Here is an 18,632-nt window from a genome sequence, read left to right as displayed (position 1 = left end):
ACAATGTATGGCTTAGTGGTGGAGTCTTGATAAGATTTGTATTTTATAAGAGGCCAGTAATGTAGGAGAGGACAGCAGTTTCACATGTGGGAGAGCCTTATACATCTGTAGGGATGGGAAGTAATTTCTTTGTAACCTGCTCAGTCACCTTTTTCATTTCACCCTTTCTTCACAGTGACTTAGTATTGCTGGTCCTTACTATCCTTTTTCTTGTTCTTGTAAATTAAAAGAAAACTTGAAAGAATCCAACCAGTTTCAAATACACGTACACACACACTTAGGCCTTTTAAACACTGAGTTTTTCAAATACTCCTAGGACGTGTAAACCTGGCTTTAATGTTTTCTGATTCTTTGGTCCTCAGTGAGTTATGATTGAGAGTAGCAGGGCTGAGGGTTGGTGATATGGCCAAGCAACTCATTTCCTCACTGCACTTCAGTTTCCTTCTCTGGGAGGAGAGCTTTAGACTAGCTGATTTGCTAAGTTTTTAAAAATTTTTTTTTGCATTCTTATATTGGGAGATTCTAAGTCTCCCGATTGTTCATAAGTCTAAATCTGTAATCTAACTGGAAAACTCTAGCCTCAACACATCCATTCTCTGTGTTTGCTGTCTCCCATACTTGTAGAAGTGGACCTCATTGGTAGCCCTGGTTTAGGTTCTCAATTCCTGGGGGAGATACGGTAATTAGAATTTACTGGTGACTGTGGATCTTTCTTGTCTGAAGCAATAGCTGTTCATATTCTTTCAAGCATGCTTCTACTTGTCTCCAGTGTGACTGTATAAGCACCCTCTGAGGGGTAAACTGTTGTGGTACTTGGTCTAAGGGAGACTGCAGACTCATATGCTGGTCTCCCACTTACTGTAAACATCTTCCTTTCTTCCTTCCTGGTGATCACCTTATATTCCTTGGATTCTTAGCAAACATTTATTGTACTATGCTCCGGGGAAGCAGAATTAGACCAGTGTCCAGAGTATATATACGAAGGTCTTTGTTTTAAAGAGACTGAAGGATATTAGGCAATACTAACAGGCCTTTCTGTCTTACCAGTAGCACCCCTACCTGTCTGACTGATTGATTGTGCATTCTTTAATTAATTTTTTTTTTTTTATCCTAACAAAGAAACATCTCCATTTGCCTGACTTTGGCTAATCTCTGGTACAAAGTCGGAACAAAAAGGCTTGGTGTACAAGGAGCCATCTGCTGGGAAAATGCATATGAAAACACGCAGTGCTAGTAGAAGTTGAGTAATATTCATAAAAGCGCTCTGCTGACTGTCCATGGAAGGCCTGAATTGTTGTTTTTTCCCCCTAAGGTCTCTACCAATTCAGGTATAGGGTGACTGTTGTAGCTTTTAGAAAGGTTCTCAATCTGCAGATCAGCCACCTCCTTTTAGTAAGCTTTCACTGTTACTTTGACCTGTTCTCCCATGAAGAATATTGATTTGACTTTGCAGTTCTGTAGCTATTGTCTTTAGTATGACCTCATTCCCTATAAAGTGACCCATAGACAAATTGGTATTGTTTTATTTACAGAGAAACCCCAGGCACTTGCCTGTCAGTTTTTTTCTAGGTATTTCATGCCCAGCAGCTATTTACGTTTCTTTCCTCTTCCCTGCAGGTGAGAAATGAGTGAGGTCCCTGCAATATCTTGTTTGATTTTCAAGTAAACTAAAACTGTTTGGGGTAGTAGGACACCTGTAGGTTATGGCTCTTTCAAGCCTTCTGAGATCTCAAGGAGGAAAGGAACATCTACTGTATCTAATAATTAATAAAAACTACATCTGTAGCTGAACAGATTAGTTATATGATACGTTTATTGTTGAAAAATAATTTTAGGGACTGTTTCCTTAAATGTATTCTAAAGACTTACAATATCTAGTATAGTGGTTCTCAGAGTTTCTACCCAGTACCAACATTATTTGAATTTGTTGAAATTCATATTTTTTAGGCCTCACCTGAGACCTACTGCATCAGAAACTCTAAGGCCCAGAAATTTTTTTTTGTGGGGGAGGGGCAGATGGGGGCAGGGTTTCGCTCTTAACCACCTAGGCTGGAGTACAGTGGCAAAATCACAGCTCACTGCAACCTCAAACTCCTGGGTTCAAGTGATCCTTCTGCCTCCTTAGCCTCCTTAGTAACTAGGACTGTAGACATACTCCACCAGGCCTGTCTCAATTTTAAAATTTTAACTTTAATTTTTGTAGAGAGGTGTCTTGTATTGCTCAGATTGGTCTCGAACTCCTGGACTCAAGTGATCCTCCCGCCTTGGCCTCCCAAAGTGCTAGGATTACAGGCATGAACCATCTCACTTGGCCCAGAAATCTTTTTTAACAAGCCCTTTAGGTGGTTCTGATACATTCTAAAGTTTTGGAACCACTGATCTGGTGCATGTTGTGGTTTCAGTCTTGTCAGTAATAGCAGTAAATTAAAAAAAAATACATATATATCCATTTTTATTTATTTTTGTTACTGGAGATAAAATAGGAATAGATATTATGTAGTCCAGGAAGGATCACAATTCAAGTTTAAACGGAGCTAGAATCTCTTTTAGCATATCTAAAATATGCATGTTCTGCCCTTTGGATTGTAACATTGAAATTGGTTTTGTTGGATCATTTATCTTCAAGGATTCTTTTAGAAAAAAATTATTTTGTTTTGCTTTGATCACAGAGAAAAATGGAAACGGGAACCCTCAGAAGATGAACAGGAGCAAGGCACCAGTGCAGAGAGTGAGCCAGAGCAAAAGAAAGTAAAAGCCAGAAGACCTGTCCCCAGAAGGTGCACTGTTTTGCTTAAAATCTCTACTTCTGGATGAGCTTAATCTGCCGTAGATTGGGAAGGATGGGAAGGATGGTGTCGTGCTAGAATGAGAGCTTTAATGAGATACATTGTGTTTTGATTCTGGGTTTTAGATGTCTGTGGTTCACTTTCAGCCAGCCTATACTGCAGTTGTTACTGATTCTTAGTTCACAGACTAGCTATCATGGGGCAAACATGTCTTCCGCTTTTAGTAAAACTCCTTATATGTTTGGCCAGGGTACAGTCTCTTTTTGGGAGAACAAATTGTTTAAGACACTGTTTGCCTGGCTTAAAGCATACTTGAGTGGTTTATTACCTTGTTCATAAAATCTATATAACATTAAACAAAGAATCTGATTGTGTAGAGAAGGAGGTAGGCTGAAATAGCAGCAAATATGCTAATTTTCGATCAGACAGATGGCAGCCTAAGATAGTGATGACAGGAAAAGGGAGTCAGAAGACAGACAGGCCCCAGGGAAAATTACCTTCTTACAGTATTGCTTAGAATGGGCTCAGCAAACTATGCCCTTTGGGCCAAGTTTAATCCACCACCTATTTTTATATGGACTGTGAGCTAAGAATAGTTTTTATAGATGAATATTTCTAATTTACAGTTTAAGGATAGAGAGCACTAAATTTGAACTCCAATCAAGTGAAATGTTATCCCTTCAAAAACAATTCTGTTCTCATTAGTAGATACATAGCAGTAAATGTACTTGATTATTTCATTTTGAATTTTATAAAAAATTTTGTGAAAATTTATTTTCTTTCATTACGTTAAGGACGTTTTGCCCCATTTTGCCTCTTGGCTGGCAGAGCCTAAAGTATTTACTCTCTGGCCATTTACAGAAAAAGTTTGCTAACCTCTGGCCTAGGACATTGTGCTTACCCCGCAACCCCAGCAGGGGAATTTGTCAACTGAATTTTATCTTATTTTATCTCAGTGTAAGCTTCAGGACTGAAATGTCACACCAGTTATGTCTTTTAGAATTTTACTCATTATTTATTACATCCTTTATCATCTATCTAGGTTTGGTTATGAGAAAGGTATGGGAGGATATGAGAGAAAGAGATAATAAATGTGATCATGAGTTTTCATTTCTCTCCCTGTCTTACTTCTTTCACCTTTTTATCACTGATGGAATATTTGGGGATTTCCTTATGTGAGCTTCTAGACTGTGGCTTTCAGTCCTGGCCATCTCCCTGGTCTGTCGAAGTTAATTCTGTGACAGGGCACACAGTCTCTTAGGTAGTCTTTATGTATAGTTACTTCTTGTGCGTTGCTTTCTTCACACAGACAATAGCATCCTCTGCTTCTTGTTCTGTAGGTTTCTTTATCCTGGAAATCCTTTCATATTAGTATACAGAAAACTCTTTTTTTAATGAGTACATGGTACTGTTTAGTTCCTAGTTGAAGAATATTTAGAGTTTTCTTAATGTTTTGTTATTGCAAATAATGCTATAGTGAATACTTTATTATGCCTGTTTAGATGTATAGCAGTAGGATTAATTCCTACAAGTAAAACTGTTAATTCCTACAAGTAAAATAGTTTGATAGCTATTTCCAATTTGCCTGCCAAAGAGATACTACCATGAACAAAATGCTGTGTATGTGTTTTTATATCAGGTCATCCTGATGAACATTTGTGAAATATTCACATTCTTTCCCATAAATGATTGAGGATTATCAGCATTAGAAAGAATGACCCTCCTGTTGAAAATCCAAATTTCTAGTGAATTAGAATTTCAGGGAGTAGGGCCCGAGAATATGCATGTTTAACATTCCCCAAGTGAAATGTTACATTCTGATGTATGAACCACTGCTCTGGGTAATACTGTAATATAAAGTAGACACCAAATGATAGAGTGAAGACTTAGCTATTTGTTTCTCTTCTCATTTTAGAACAGTGCCCAAACCTCGTGTTAAAAAGCAGCCTAAGACTCAGCGTGGAAAGAGAAAAAAGCAAGATTCTTCTGATGAGGATGATGATGACGATGAAGCTCCCAAAAGGCAGACTCGTCGAAGAGCGGCTAAAAATGTTAGGTAAGTTGTGCCCCAGAATGTTTCACTGGTGCAATGTGATAAAGTAGTTGGTTAGAGTTTGGTTCTCATAAGTTCGGGGTTGTGCACTTAATAGATAAAAATAACAACCTATGTCCTGAACTTGTTTTCAGAAATCTGGTTAGCTTTCTTGCAAAAAGAATGGTATTGAGCCAAGGGGAATATGAAAAGAGTAGCAATAGCTCATTTGAAGCCTTCATTCTTGTTAAAGAACCACCACAAGTTCACCTCCTGTCCAATGGTGACTTAGTGGCATTATCTTCATTTCATAACTTTTTTTTCATTAAAGATATTTGGGTTATATTCCTACTTCTGAATTGCTCTTTTGAGTCACAGACATTTTTGTGAGGTTCAACTTAATGTGTTGCTACTTGAATCTAATTTTATCAAGTACTAATAGGATATGAAGCATTAATAGGAATTATTATTAGTGAAATAGGCCAGACGCAGTGGCTCATGCCTGTAATTCCAACAATTTGGGAGGCCGAGGCAAGCAGATTGCTTGAGCCCAGGAGTTTGAGATCAGCCTGGACAACAGGGTGAGACCCTGTCTTCACAAAAAGTAAGAAAAAGCCAAGTGTGGTGGCAGCATGCACCTGCATTCCCAGTTACTTGGGAGGCTGAGGTGGGAGAATCCTGGGAGATGGAGGTTGCAGTGAACTGAGATCGTGCCACTGCACTCCAGCCTAGGCGAAAAAGCTAGATTCTGTCTCAAAAAGAAAAAGAAAAAAAAAAAAACGAAATAAAGGAACAGATATATGCAAACACTAGTAGTTTACTTTATAGAAATCAAGCTTTTTTTTTTTTTAGATTTTACAGACTTCTTTTGTTCTTCTTAGAGATGGTGAAAATGAATCCTAGAGACATTCGTTACTTATTCAGTGTATCCAGTTAATAATTCCAAAGCTAGGTCTAGGCTTTGAGTATGCTAGTATATAGCCTAGCACTTTTTCTTACTATAACTGTACTACATCCAGGATTGTTTTTCTTTCTTGTGACTCAATCATTTGTTGTTAAATGGGAAGATACATATATATATATATGTATATGTATATGTATATGTATATGTATATATATATATATATATTTTTTTTTTTTTTTGAGACAGTCTTGCTCTGTTGCCCAGGCTAGAGTGCAATGGCATGATCTCAGATCACTGCAACTTCCACCTCCCAGATTCAAGTGATTCTCCTCCCTCAGCCTCTTGAGTAGCTGGGATTACAAGCACCTGCTGTGCCGGCTAATTTTTGTATTTTTAGTAAATACGGGGTTTCACCATCTTGGCCAGGCTGGTCTCTAACTCCTGACCTCGTGATCCAACTTCTTCAGCCTCCCAAAGTGCTGGGATTACAGGTGTGATCCTCCACGCTTAGCCAAAGTTTTTCCTTTTTCGTTTTGTAAACCAGCAAGTACTTGTGTTGAAGCTTCCAACAGTTTGGGAATTCTTTAATTTCATATTCTTGTTACTGGGAGACAACAAACAGGGTTGAAATTTTTTTTTTTTTTTTTTTTTTTTTTTTTTTTTTTTTTTTTTTTGAGACGGAGTCTCGCTCTGTAGCCCAGGCTGGAGTGCAGTGGCCGGACCTCAGCTCACTGCAAGCTCCGCCTCCCGGGTTCACGCCATTCTCCTGCCTCAGCCTCCCGAGTAGCTGGGACTACAGGCGCCCGCCAGGTCGCCCGGCTAGTTGTTTGTATTTTTAGTAGAGACGGGGTTTCACCATGTTAGCCAGGATGGTCTTGATCTCCTGACCTCGTGATCCGCCCGTCTCGGCCTCCCAAAGTGCTGGGATTACAGGCTTGAGCCACCGCGCCCGGCCTGAAATTTTTAATTTTAGAAATATTGCTTCTCTTTTTGCCTGATGAAATAGCAGCACATTTTTTCTTCCATTATGCTTTTTCTTCTTTTGTCTGCTTGTTTGCATAATAATCTGATACTAAAAAATGAAAGAAATAGAAGTATCCTTATAGTTTTCTTTATCTTGCTTACACAAATTAGTATAAATATAGCATTTTTATTTTCAAATATGAGTTAGACTTCCTACAGTTGCTTAGGAGCATGCATCAGCTCTTTAGGAAAAAAAGAAAACAAGCTTTGAACCTACCAAATGGCAGATCTATAAAACAACATGTTTTTGGAACCAAAAGAGTATGGTTTCTTATTCTAGTGATACTTATGTGTGGCAGTTTAATTCTGAAGAGATCATTTCTCATTCAGCATTATTCCTCTTGCAGTTACAAAGAAGATGATGACTTTGAGACTGACTCAGATGATCTCATTGAAATGACTGGAGAAGGAGTTGATGAACAGCAGGATAATAGTGAAACTATTGAAAAGGTCTTAGATTCAAGACTGGGAAAGAAAGGAGGTATGTGTATTTGGGGAGCAAATTGCATTTTATATATGCTCAGTAAGGCTCAGATTTTAGGTATTTTAGCTCTGATGTGATGAATTTTAGTCTACTGCTGTGTTTGTTGTGATGTGTAGAAGTCTTTCTGACCCCGTGTTTCAGAGCTGAGGGCAAAGGAATGTGTCCATTATGTCTTTAAGATTTTAAATTAAGCTAGTATAGGTTAAGTGTCAATGTTTTATAAAGCAGTGATATAGCAGAGATACCTGCTAAATCACATTAAGCAAATCCATCTTTGGTTATTTGTTTCTTAATCTCCTTGTGAAAATATCAAACTGGTTAAATAAATATTTTGGTACTATTGATGATTTTTAAATATCTAATTTAGATATCTCATAACTAAGTTGCGTTAAACTTTCGTAAAGGAAATACCAAAATGCTTTTTCTTTTGGCGTTTTTTTTTTCTTCTTCATTCTGTCTTCTATTGAGGTTAAGAGAGTTAACAGGGGACTTCGAGTAGGGGAGGTTGGAGGAGGATATTTTGATGTTCTATCCCTAGTCTTGGAGAGAGGGATTTGTTTTAACGAGTTAGTAAGGGACCAAAACAAAAGGATGTTACTGATCTGTTTTTATTGTTTTTGGATAAGGGATTTCTTTGATTTCACCTGCAAAATTTGGAATATGTAAAAATTGGGTTTACATTTTTAAAATACTTGAAATTTATGATTGAGTCCATCCTGTGCTGTTTGTGAGTTTGTACTTATTTCAGGTTGGACTATTTTGATGCTTCATCCAAAAAGGGAGTCTTTAGAGAATTGCTTTCTTGGGAAGCTTTTTAATATCTGGTGTAATATACTCTCTTTCAAGTGTACCTAATCCTTTTGCAGCCACTGGAGCTTCTACTACTGTATATGCGATTGAAGCTAATGGAGACCCTAGTGGTGACTTTGACACTGAAAAGGATGAAGGTGAAATCCAGTACCTCATCAAGTGGAAGGGTTGGTCTTACATCCACAGCACATGGGAGAGTGAAGAATCCTTACAGCAACAGAAAGTGAAGGGCCTAAAAAAACTAGAGAACTTCAAGAAAAAAGAGGATGAAATCAAACAATGGTACATTTTCCATCATGGATTAAAGAAATATATTTGCAGCCTGAGGGAAGGGGAGGTTTTAAAATAATGCATGGAGATCACAGCTATCTAGAATCTCAGATTTTGCTTTGATCGTCTAAACATGGAGCCATTTACAATTCTATTTTATAAGATTGTGACCAGAAGATACTATGTTTTTATATATGACTACCAAGTTTTTGGAGTTAACTGGCTTATGGAGCATTATTCACACATTCTTTAATTTTCACAATAAATGCATGAGATTTGTACTGTTATTACCCGTTTTATAGATGGGGAGAATACGGCAGACAGCAGTTCTGTGGGTGGACTCAGGATTTGAATTCTGACACCCTGAATCCAGAGCTCATTCTCTTAAGCACCTTGTTATTTTCCTGTAGTTAGGCTGGGGTGGCTTAGATGTAAAGAATATTCTGGACCGGGCGCGGTGGCTCAAGCCTGTAATCCCAGCACTTTGGGAGGCCGAGACAGGCGGATCACGAGGTCAGGAGATCGAGACCATCCTGGGGAACACGGTGAAACCCCGTCTCTACTACAAAAATACAAAAAACTAGTCGGGTGAGGTGGCGGGCGCCTGTAGTCCCAGCTACTCCGGAGGCTGAGGCAGGAGAATGGCATGAACCCGGGAGGCGGAGTTTGCAGTGAGCTGAGATCCGGCCACTGCACTCCAGCCTCGGCTACAGAGCGAGACTCCATCTCAAAAAAAAAAAAAAGAATATTCTGGAACTCTCTGGATTATGATACAATTAAAACATTCTGGTTTTATACAATTTGCAGAAATGATGTGAAGGAAATGATTAGGTAACTAAAACTGTGATAGTCCTCGTGTGTTTAGTTTACATACAGCCTTGAATGTCTGGGTGTTGTATATGGGAAATACGTGGAGCTATACCACACACAAACCTAAACTGGGTAATAATGGTATCAAGTTCAGCCTGAAGACATACCTGTCTGTGTGGTGTGATCAGCCTATTTTTGTGTGTGGAATGTGGACAGTAATTCTGGTTTTATTACTGTGCAAAATGTGCTACTTTAGTAAATTACATGTTTTTCCTTTGACTCAAAACTGAAAATATATACCCCTTAGATGGTGAGGTAGGCTTGTAAAGCAGTTACAAATTTGAAGTCATCTGAAATACAATAATTCTAATGTTAAGTTGCTGCTGTTGTCATCTGAAAAGTTTTGGTACTAAGAATAACTAGTTTTCCAAAAGTCATGTTTAATCAATCCTAAAACCCATACATATATGAGAAAAGGCATAGTTTTATTTTCCTGATCTGTTTAAATGTGTGAATTTGTCACATGAATCTATCACATAAAATAGTTATTTTTAGGTCTCTTTTTAAACAGGACACATCAGAGAGGCAGGTAACTGGTATATCCTTCTATGAGTGTAAGGTTTTCAGTGTTTTCTAAAAGTGTGTTTTTTTTTTTTTTTTTTGGTAAAATCTCTGGCCTAATTACTAGTAAAGATTACTCAAGGGGCGGATGTGAGTAAAAAATAGATTTTCTTTTCCACCTTTGACTTTTGCTTTGATGTATGTGTGTGGATCCCCAAACTTTAGTTTATGTGTACTTTTTCTGTCTGTCTGCCATCCAGGTTAGGGAAAGTTTCTCCTGAAGATGTAGAATATTTCAATTGCCAACAGGAGCTGGCTTCAGAGTTGAATAAACAGTATCAGATAGTAGAAAGAGTAATAGGTAAGTACATGGTAACTCACTTCAGCCATGTTTGAACTCAAGGAATAATGGCTTTTGCTTTTGGCAGTAATGTAAATTTAAAAAATACATTTTGGAGACTAGACAGGTCCTAGATTTATTTTAAAGGAAAAGCTAAGGAGATTGGCTGGTAAATTTGGATGTGGGGGATGAAAGAAGGAGGTGTTAAGTATCATGTCAAGATTTTTGGCCTAAACATGTAGAAATATAGAGGTACCATTTACTGAAGTAGAGAAATGAAGGGAAGAGCCGATCATTGGAGTGAGAACCAAGACCTTAGTTTGATATTTGTAAGTTTGATTTACTTCTTAGTCATCTAATTGGAGAATATAATGAAGGCTGCAGCATATGTGAACCTGGAGCTTAGAACTCTTAGTCTGGGCTGGAGATTTAAATTTGGAAATTTATCAGTATTTAGATAGTATTTAAAGGCTAAGATTGAACAGGATCAGCAGAAATAGAGTACCACATGGTAAGAAGTAGTATGAGAGCATTTCAGCTTTTGGAAGTCAGAAAGAAGCTGGCAAAGGAGACTGAGAAAGAACAGTCAGTGAGACAGGAGGAGAGCTGAGAGAGAGTGGGTCCCTGGAAGCCGAGTGATTCACATAGCCAGGAGGGAGGAAATGCTGTCAGTCAAGGACGATTAGGACTGAGACTTGATCTGTGAATTTGGCACTGGTGAAATGCATCCATGGAGTGGTGAGGGTGCGGCTAGGGTAGGTTCCAGAGAAAATGAGAGGGGATAGCAAGTATAAACAACTCGTTGGGGGAGTTTTCTTACAAAGAGGGACAGAGAAGTGGAGTGTCAGCCTGAGAGAGAGATGAGAAAAATAATGTTTTTTCTTCTTCCTTTTTTTTTTCTTTGAGATGGAGTCTCACTCCGTTGCCTAGGCTGTAGTGCAGTAGCGTGATCTTGGCTCACTGCAACCTCTTGTGTCCTGGGTTCAGGTGATACTCCTGCCTCAGCCTCCTCAGTGGCTGGTATTATAGGCACTCTCCACCCCCACCACGCCTGGCTAATTTTTGTATTTTTAGTAGAAACAAGAGTTTCACCATGTTGGCCAGGCTGGTCTTGAACTCCTGGCCTCAAGCAATCTGCCTGCCTTGGCCTCCCAAAGTGCTGGGATTACAGGTGTGAACCACTGTACCCGATCTTTTTTTTTTTTTTTTTTAAGGTGTGAGGTAGTAGAATCTATTTGCATTCTTATTCATAGAACCTGAACTGTTTCATTCTTCATTGTGTTTATAACTTTTCTGTCTTATTTTGTATTTGTTTAGCTGTAAAGACAAGTAAATCTACATTGGGTCAAACAGATTTTCCAGGTAAGCAAGAAATTTTATTTATAAATGTTCAACATTTCAGAACAGTGTATATTTTGCAGATTATTTTCTTTTGTCATGTGATGTTTTGTTGATTATGCATAAAACAGAATGTCATTTTTCACTTTTAATTGACAGTTGCTAATCTATAAATGTTTTTATATGAAATAGCTCACAGTCGGAAGCCGGCACCCTCAAATGAGCCTGAGTATCTATGTAAATGGATGGGACTGCCCTATTCAGAGTGTAGCTGGGAAGATGAAGCCCTCATTGGAAAGAAATTCCAGAATTGCATTGACAGCTTCCACAGTAGGAACAACTCAAAAACCATCCCAACAAGAGAATGCAAGGTATGGTGATGGTTGGCTTTTGTTTTTTCAGGGAGAAGATATACTGATACAGAGGATTGGTCACGTATGTGCTGAGAAAATATTACAAAATGAAATGGTGATCGCCATTTTGAAGTGAAAGAAGGTGACTTAAATGTGACATTAAAGCAAAAGGAGAGAATGAATTATTTCATGGCTTTGTTGACTTCTTTAATCTGCAATTTACATAGTTAGAAATAGAGATATTTTGGAGAGTACTTAAAAGGATTTAGGCACTTTTATTTTATTATTTTATTTTATTTTGAGGCAGAGTTTTGTTCTGTCACCCAGGCTGGAGTGCAGTGGCACTATCTCGGCTAACTGCAACCTCCGCCTCCTGGGTTTAAGTGATTCTCCTGCCTCAGCCTCTTGAGCAGCTGGGAGCACCATGCAGTGGCTCACACCTATGGTTCCAGCTACTTGGGAGGCTGAGGTGGCAGGATCGCTTGAGCATAGGAGTTTGAGGCCAACCTGGGCAAGATTGTGATAACCTTTCTGAGAGCAGGAAGTGATATAAAAGGCGAGTATCTTTGAATTCTAAGTTAGAAGTTAAATATATAGGCTTATTTGCTAGATTGACTGTATAAATCCTTTCCTTGGAATTTATTCCATCAGGAAAGTGATGTGCTTGGGTCCTCAGTAATAAAATATCAGACAAGTGGTATGTCTCTAGAAGTTGACATTCATGTTAATGGCACTAGAATTCTATCTATGAAAACCAGTATTTAATTGCCGGTCAAAGAGTGTGATAGGGAAAATGTGATCAGAGAAGCACCGATGTAGAAGTCTCTGAGCTCCAGTGGTCATTGAATGGGTTTTAAGAGGAAGTTGTGGTTCTGGAGCTGCCTCTGGCCCTTGTATAATGGATTGATGCTGCTGGCTGGACAGACAAGAGGGGGGCCCAGGGTATTGCCCTCCCGTGGAAGGTATCAAGAAAAAGATGCTTATAGTTGTAGTTCAGTAGGAGAACTGCTAGACTCCAGGAGTTAGGAGAAGAGGAATGATGTTGACAAGTACATCAAGGTCAAACTGTGTGTCTTGGCTACCTCGAAGGGTATTTTGACTTTATCTTCTAGGTATTGGTACTACTGAGTACAGTGGCAGTATGAAAACAGTATTTTATTTAGAAAGCTTCATCTAATAGCAGTATATAGGAGACTCTGGAGTAAGTAATTATTAAAGCCAGAAGGTCCAGCCAGTAAGATGTCATCGAAGTCCATGAATGAAGAAGTGGTATGAGGACAAGGGAAGTAACAGTGGCATGGAAGGAGTGGATGGGAGAACAATTATGGGGTAGGTTTGGTAGGAGTGGATGGATGGCTGGATTTTGGAGAGTAAGCAGTCAGATTCCATTCACTGCCAGTGGCCCTCATAGAAGAGCTGAATATATCAGTAACCTTATCAGATATTCTTATTAGGATGATACTTCTCATAATGTACCTTATAGAGCACTAATCTTCAGAGAAATGTCCCCTGAAAAAAGACTTCTGGCCATGTAACTTTGGGATATGTCCCTGAATAAATTTCTCCTGTAAATTCACACTATGGACACACATTTTAGACTTTGAAAAGTCATGAGTAAAGAAGTTTGTATAACTTTTTGATCGGTTGTTTCCTAAACTGATTCGGCCACAGAATCCACGTTTTTATGCAAATCATAGAGGCTGACCTCACTAGAATGCTACCTCTCAAGCCTGTGGGGCTGAAAACAACCTTCTCTTCAGAACCTTGTTGTTTCTGAAGGGGAAACCAAATTCACACAATTTAAAGGGTTTAAGGTAGATGGGCTGCATTTCTGAATTTACAAATCCTGTTACGGTGAAGATCAACTGCATTTAGTATATGACAGCTGGAGGCAATGTTTTGTACTTTTTTTTTTTTTTTTTTGAGACGGAGTCTCGCTCTGTCGCCCGGGCTGGAGTGCAGTGGCCGGATCTCAGCTCACTGCAAGCTCCGCCTCCCCGGGTTTACGCCATTCTCCTGCCTCAGCCTCCCGAGTAGCTGGGACTACAGGCGCCCACCACCTCGCCCGGGTAGTTTTTTTTGTATTTTTTAGTAGAGACGGGGTTTCACAGTGTTAGCCAGGATGGTCTCGATCTCCTGACCTCGTGATCCGCCCGTCTTGGCCTCCCAAAGTGCTGGGATTACAGGCTTGAGCCACCGCGCCCCGCCATGTACTTTTTAGAATAAGATAACATGAAGATAATTGTTTCTGAAAATAGGAGACTCACTGCCATATAATAGAGAAGACATAAAGTGCTATTTAATGATGTTCATAGACTTATTTCAGGAAAGGGACAAGTTAACTAAAAATATTTTATTTGAGGATGAACCAACTCTGGCTTATGGAATATAAACCATAAGAAAGGGGTGATGGAGTGAGCTGGTGATTCACACATGAAATTTACATTTTTGGCCAGGTACAGTGGCTCACGCCTGTAATCCCAGCACTCTGGGAGGCCGAGGCCGGCGGATCATGAGGTCAGGAGATCGAGACCATCCTGGCTAACGTGGTGAAACCCTGTCTCTACAAAAAATGCAAAAATTAGCCGGGCATGGTGGCAGGCACCTGTAGTCCCAACTACTTGGGAGGCTGAGGCAGGAGAATGGCGTGAACCTGGGAGGCAGAGCTTACAGTTAGCTGAGAGTGCGCTGCTGCACTCTAGCCTGGGTGACAGAGCGAGACTCCATCTCAAAAAAAAAAAAAAAAAAAAATAGAAATTTAGGTTTTTATGCTTTGATGCCGAATACGTGACTTGTGACTAGCATTTTAACATAGTACCAGTAAGAAAATTTTCTCAGACTTGGGCTTTTGTTTTTCAGGCCCTGAAGCAGAGACCACGATTTGTAGCTTTAAAGAAACAACCTACATATTTAGGAGGGGAGAATCTGGAACTTCGAGATTATCAGCTAGAAGGTCTCAACTGGCTTGCTCATTCCTGGTGCAAGTAGGTAGAAAAATATGAGTGCAATTTTCCTTACTGTTTCTGGCTTCTTTTTGTTAGATATCAAGAATTCTTGTTTTCTTTTTTCACACCCTTGTTATATCTCAACCAAGAAATCTTTACACTGCATATTACAGAAATAAAATATGATTGAGAGAAATCCTTCCTGGAAATTTTTATGTATGTGTAATACCATTTTATTCTGATATAAAGAATACTTTGTTATTTCATCATTTGGTGGGTAGTTTGTCATAGCCAGAAACCTCTATTATCATGTTACTCATGAGTATAAATAGCAAGTTAAGTCGCCCAAATCTTTAATGTGGGAGGAGTTATTCAGAAGGAATAAGAAAATGTCTTTTTCACATGTATTTTCTTTCTAGGCCAGGGAAACCTTTAAGTTAATTTCCTATAGTAGTGCTGTAGAGAATGTGATACCCCTCCCTTCACCCCACTCCCTACCTGTATAGACTGTAGGATTATCCTGTTCAGAGGAAGGTTGAACCTGTGAAAGTATTCTTTTTATAATGATACCACATTAATCTTGTGGGGGGGGGCAAAAAAAAAAAGATGAGACAATGATAGCACTGGAGGTTTAAAGGTACATTTGGGAAGTACTTACAAATTTTCTTCACCAATTTCAAGTAGTTCCTGATTACTAAGTGCTAGGTGTTAGAAAGAAATGCTTGTTCCTCAGTGCTGAAAAGAAGAACTAGTGCTCAAGGAATTTTCTCAGCAAGGTAATTTTACTTTCTGCAGAAAGGGTACTTCTCAGAAGCCTAATTGTCATGAGAGCACACCGAACAAAGAAAAGCAGAGGTTTTTATCCCTGACGCATTGGTTCCTTACTGTTGTGTCCTGTCTCCATTGGCTGGAGCTGGACCGCACAATCTAGACGGATTACGATTGGCTAAAAACTTAAAACTTTCCCAAATAGGTAAATGCGCAAAAGGAAAGGGGTTGTTTACAGGGAACTAGGAGAATAATAACATTTCCAAATAAGAAAGAGGAGTAGGCTGTAAGCCAGGAAATGTCTGGGCGTGTTCAGACATTTCTGAGCAGGTTATAGTCCAGAACAAATAACCTATTTAAAGTACAAGGACATAGAATGTACTTACTCCCTTACTATATTTAACAGCCACATAGGGCTTAACAAAGAAAGTTATTAGCAAAAAACAGGGAAGCTTGAAGGAAGTTAATTTTTAAAAGAAACTATTATTTCTACCACTTATATATTATTTATTATTTAACAAAAAGGGAAACTTTGAAGAGGAACTTTTTACTTTTCACATAGGGATCCATTAATCCTTGAGAATTTAACAGTGAACCAATATAGATGTATTTTGCTGTCCTTACAGAACATGCAGTGTAAGAAGTACCTTTAATGCCTACTCACACACTTCTTTCTCGAAGTGCTCAATTAAGTGCAAGCTCTTAATGTCTTTAGTGTTTTATAGTAAAGTAAAAAATCCTTATTTAGAATTAAAAGTACAGGCCTGGGCAACATGGCAAAACCCCATCTTTACCAAAAAATACAAAAATTAGCTGGACATGGTGGCACACTTACGTAGTCTCAGCTACTTAGGGGCTGAGGTGGGAGGATTGCTTGAGCCCAGGAGGCCAAGGTTGCAGGGAGCCATTTTCTTTCTTTCTTTTTTTTTTTTTTTTTGAGACAGAGTCTCACTCTGTCGCCCAGGCTGGAGTGCAGTGGCATGATCTTGGCTCACCGCAAGCTCCACCTCCCAGGTTCATGCCATTCTCCTGCCTCAGCCTCCTGAGTAGCTGGGACTACAGGTGCCCACCACCACGCCCGACTAATTTTTTGTATTTTTAGTAGAAACGGGGTTTCATCGTGTTAGCCAGGATGGTCTTGATCTCCTGACCTCGTGATCCGCCCGCCTCAGCCTCCCAAAGTGCTGGGAATACAGGCGTGAGCCACCGCGTCCGACCTCAGTGAGCCATTTTCTCACCATTGCACTCCAGCCTGGGTGACAGGGTGAGACTTTACCTTAGAAAAAAAAAAAAAAAAGGACCGCTTAAAAAATATTTTTTCCCCTCTTTGCTGAAAGGAAGGTTTCTAGTTATAGAGATGCATTTACAGTGAGTTTTTTCCAAAGTGAACCATCTCCTACTTTTTATCCGATAAAATCTAATACAATATTTAATACTCAATTATGAAAATTAGGTGTTTTGAGAAGATTGTTTGAGAATGTGAGTTTGATATAATGATTCTGAATTGTTTAAAAATGATTTTTCCTTTTAGAGGATAATGGGACCTAATTCATCTAAATGACAGTTATAAAGTTAGATGAACTTTAAGGAATTGTAATCTAATCCTCATTTTATATTTGAGGGCTCTTAGGAGCAAAGGTGCCATGTACCCATCCAGAGTCACATGGTGTTTTGTATACAGTCCTTGGCCAACATTGTTTTAATTTTTAATTTTTAATTTTTTTCGAGACTGAGTTTTGCTCTGTTGCCCAGGCTGGAGCGCAGTGGCTTGATCTTGGGTCACTGCAACCTCTGCTTCGTAGGTTCAAGCAATTCTCCTGCCTCAGGCTCTTGAGTAGCTGGGATTACAGGCATGCAACACCATGCCTGGCTAATTTTTGTATTTTTAGTAGAGATGGGGTTTCACCATGTTGGCCAAGCTGGTCTTGAACTCCTGATCTCATGTGATCTGCCCGCCTTAGCCTCCCAAAGTGCTGGGATTACAGCTGTGAGCGACTGTGCCTGGCCAGCATTTTTTTTTTTGAGACGGAGTCTCGCTCTGCCGCCTAGGCTGGAGTGCAGTGGCCGGATCTCAGCTCACTGCAAGCTCCGCCTCCCGGGTTCATGCCATTCTCCTGCCTCAGCCTCCCGAGTAGCTGGGACTACAGGCGCCCGTCACCTCGCCCGGCTAGTTTTTTGTAATTTTTAGTAGAGATGGGGTTTCACCGTGTTACCCAGGATGGTCTCGATTCCTGACCTTGCGATCCACCCGTCTCGGCCTCCCAAAGTGCTGGGATTACAGGCTTGAGCCACCGCGCCCGGCCCTGGCCAGCATTTTTTTTACTTTAAACCAAAGGAATAAAAGTCAATTGAAAAGGGCCCAAGCCCCTGTTAAGCCCTGGTCACAGGAATGTTACATTACATAATGTGCTATTTTGGTCTGGTTCCAGAAAAACAGGTGAATCAGTTCAAACCTACTTTAGTCTGTGTATGTAGACAATGGCATTTTCTAGGGGCAGGAAATATTGGAGAAACTTAACTGTGCTTCCTCCTCAATAGTATTGAAAAGGTGAGAGAAATGAGAAGGAAGTTACTCAAAGGACTACATCTAAACTGTATAGAAAATTAGGTGTACCTGAGATGTATAGTGGCATGGCTTCATCATTCTCCCTTCCCCAAGTGTGATCTTCTTTGTTTCTGTATTTTACCCTTTAAACTAGCTATTTTGTAGAACACAGAAGGTATTTTTAGAAATTACCTCTTTTTGGTGAATTAAACGTCTTGTTTTTTGAATCAGTTAGGTTGCCTTTAACATGTAAATTACTTTTAGTTCTTTCTGATTTGCTGATTAAGTGTGTATTATATATATATATATGCAAACTTTCAGTGTTCTTATTTTCAAGAACCTTTTAATAATGTTTTCAATCTGATGTCTTATGTGTAATCCTAATTTCCTGCCAAATGACTCTGTTCTGTTTCCCAAATATATTTTCTTAACTCTGGCTGTTTCTTTAATTTAAAAATTTTTTTCTTAGATATTCTTTTTCTGTTAATATCCTGTTGAAATCGAGCCCATTTTGTAGAGTAGTGTTTCTCAAACTGTGGTTTGAGGTAGTAGTCCCCAACCTTTTTGGCACTAGGGACCGGTTTCATAGAAGACAATTTTTCCACAGGCTGGGGAGGAGGGAGGGGGATGGTTTCGGGATGATGCAAGCACATTACATTTATT

The 18,632-nt window shown here is 39.3% G+C and overlaps 1 protein-coding gene across 7 annotated transcripts in view; it reads left to right on the top strand.

Moving 5' to 3' along the window:
- CHD2 (chromodomain helicase DNA binding protein 2) overlaps window positions 1-18,632 on the top strand; it is a 150,633-nt gene that overhangs the window by 53,374 nt on the left and 78,627 nt on the right. For all 7 annotated transcript variants that reach the window (XM_030930969.1, XM_030930963.1, XM_030930964.1 and 4 more), the window contains 8 exons: window positions 2,670-2,777; window positions 4,702-4,842; window positions 7,093-7,226; window positions 8,096-8,321; window positions 9,941-10,041; window positions 11,338-11,382; window positions 11,551-11,729; window positions 14,571-14,695. In XM_030930969.1, coding sequence (XP_030786829.1) covers window positions 2,670-2,777; window positions 4,702-4,842; window positions 7,093-7,226; window positions 8,096-8,321; window positions 9,941-10,041; window positions 11,338-11,382; window positions 11,551-11,729; window positions 14,571-14,695 — 1,059 coding nt within the window. The remainder of the gene's footprint in view (window positions 1-2,669; window positions 2,778-4,701; window positions 4,843-7,092; window positions 7,227-8,095; window positions 8,322-9,940; window positions 10,042-11,337; window positions 11,383-11,550; window positions 11,730-14,570; window positions 14,696-18,632) is intronic.

Source organism: Rhinopithecus roxellana, chromosome 5 (genome assembly GCF_007565055.1).
Source record: "Rhinopithecus roxellana isolate Shanxi Qingling chromosome 5, ASM756505v1, whole genome shotgun sequence".
Lineage (NCBI taxonomy): Eukaryota > Metazoa > Chordata > Mammalia > Primates > Cercopithecidae > Rhinopithecus > Rhinopithecus roxellana.
This window is presented reverse-complemented; position numbering and strand designations above follow the sequence as displayed.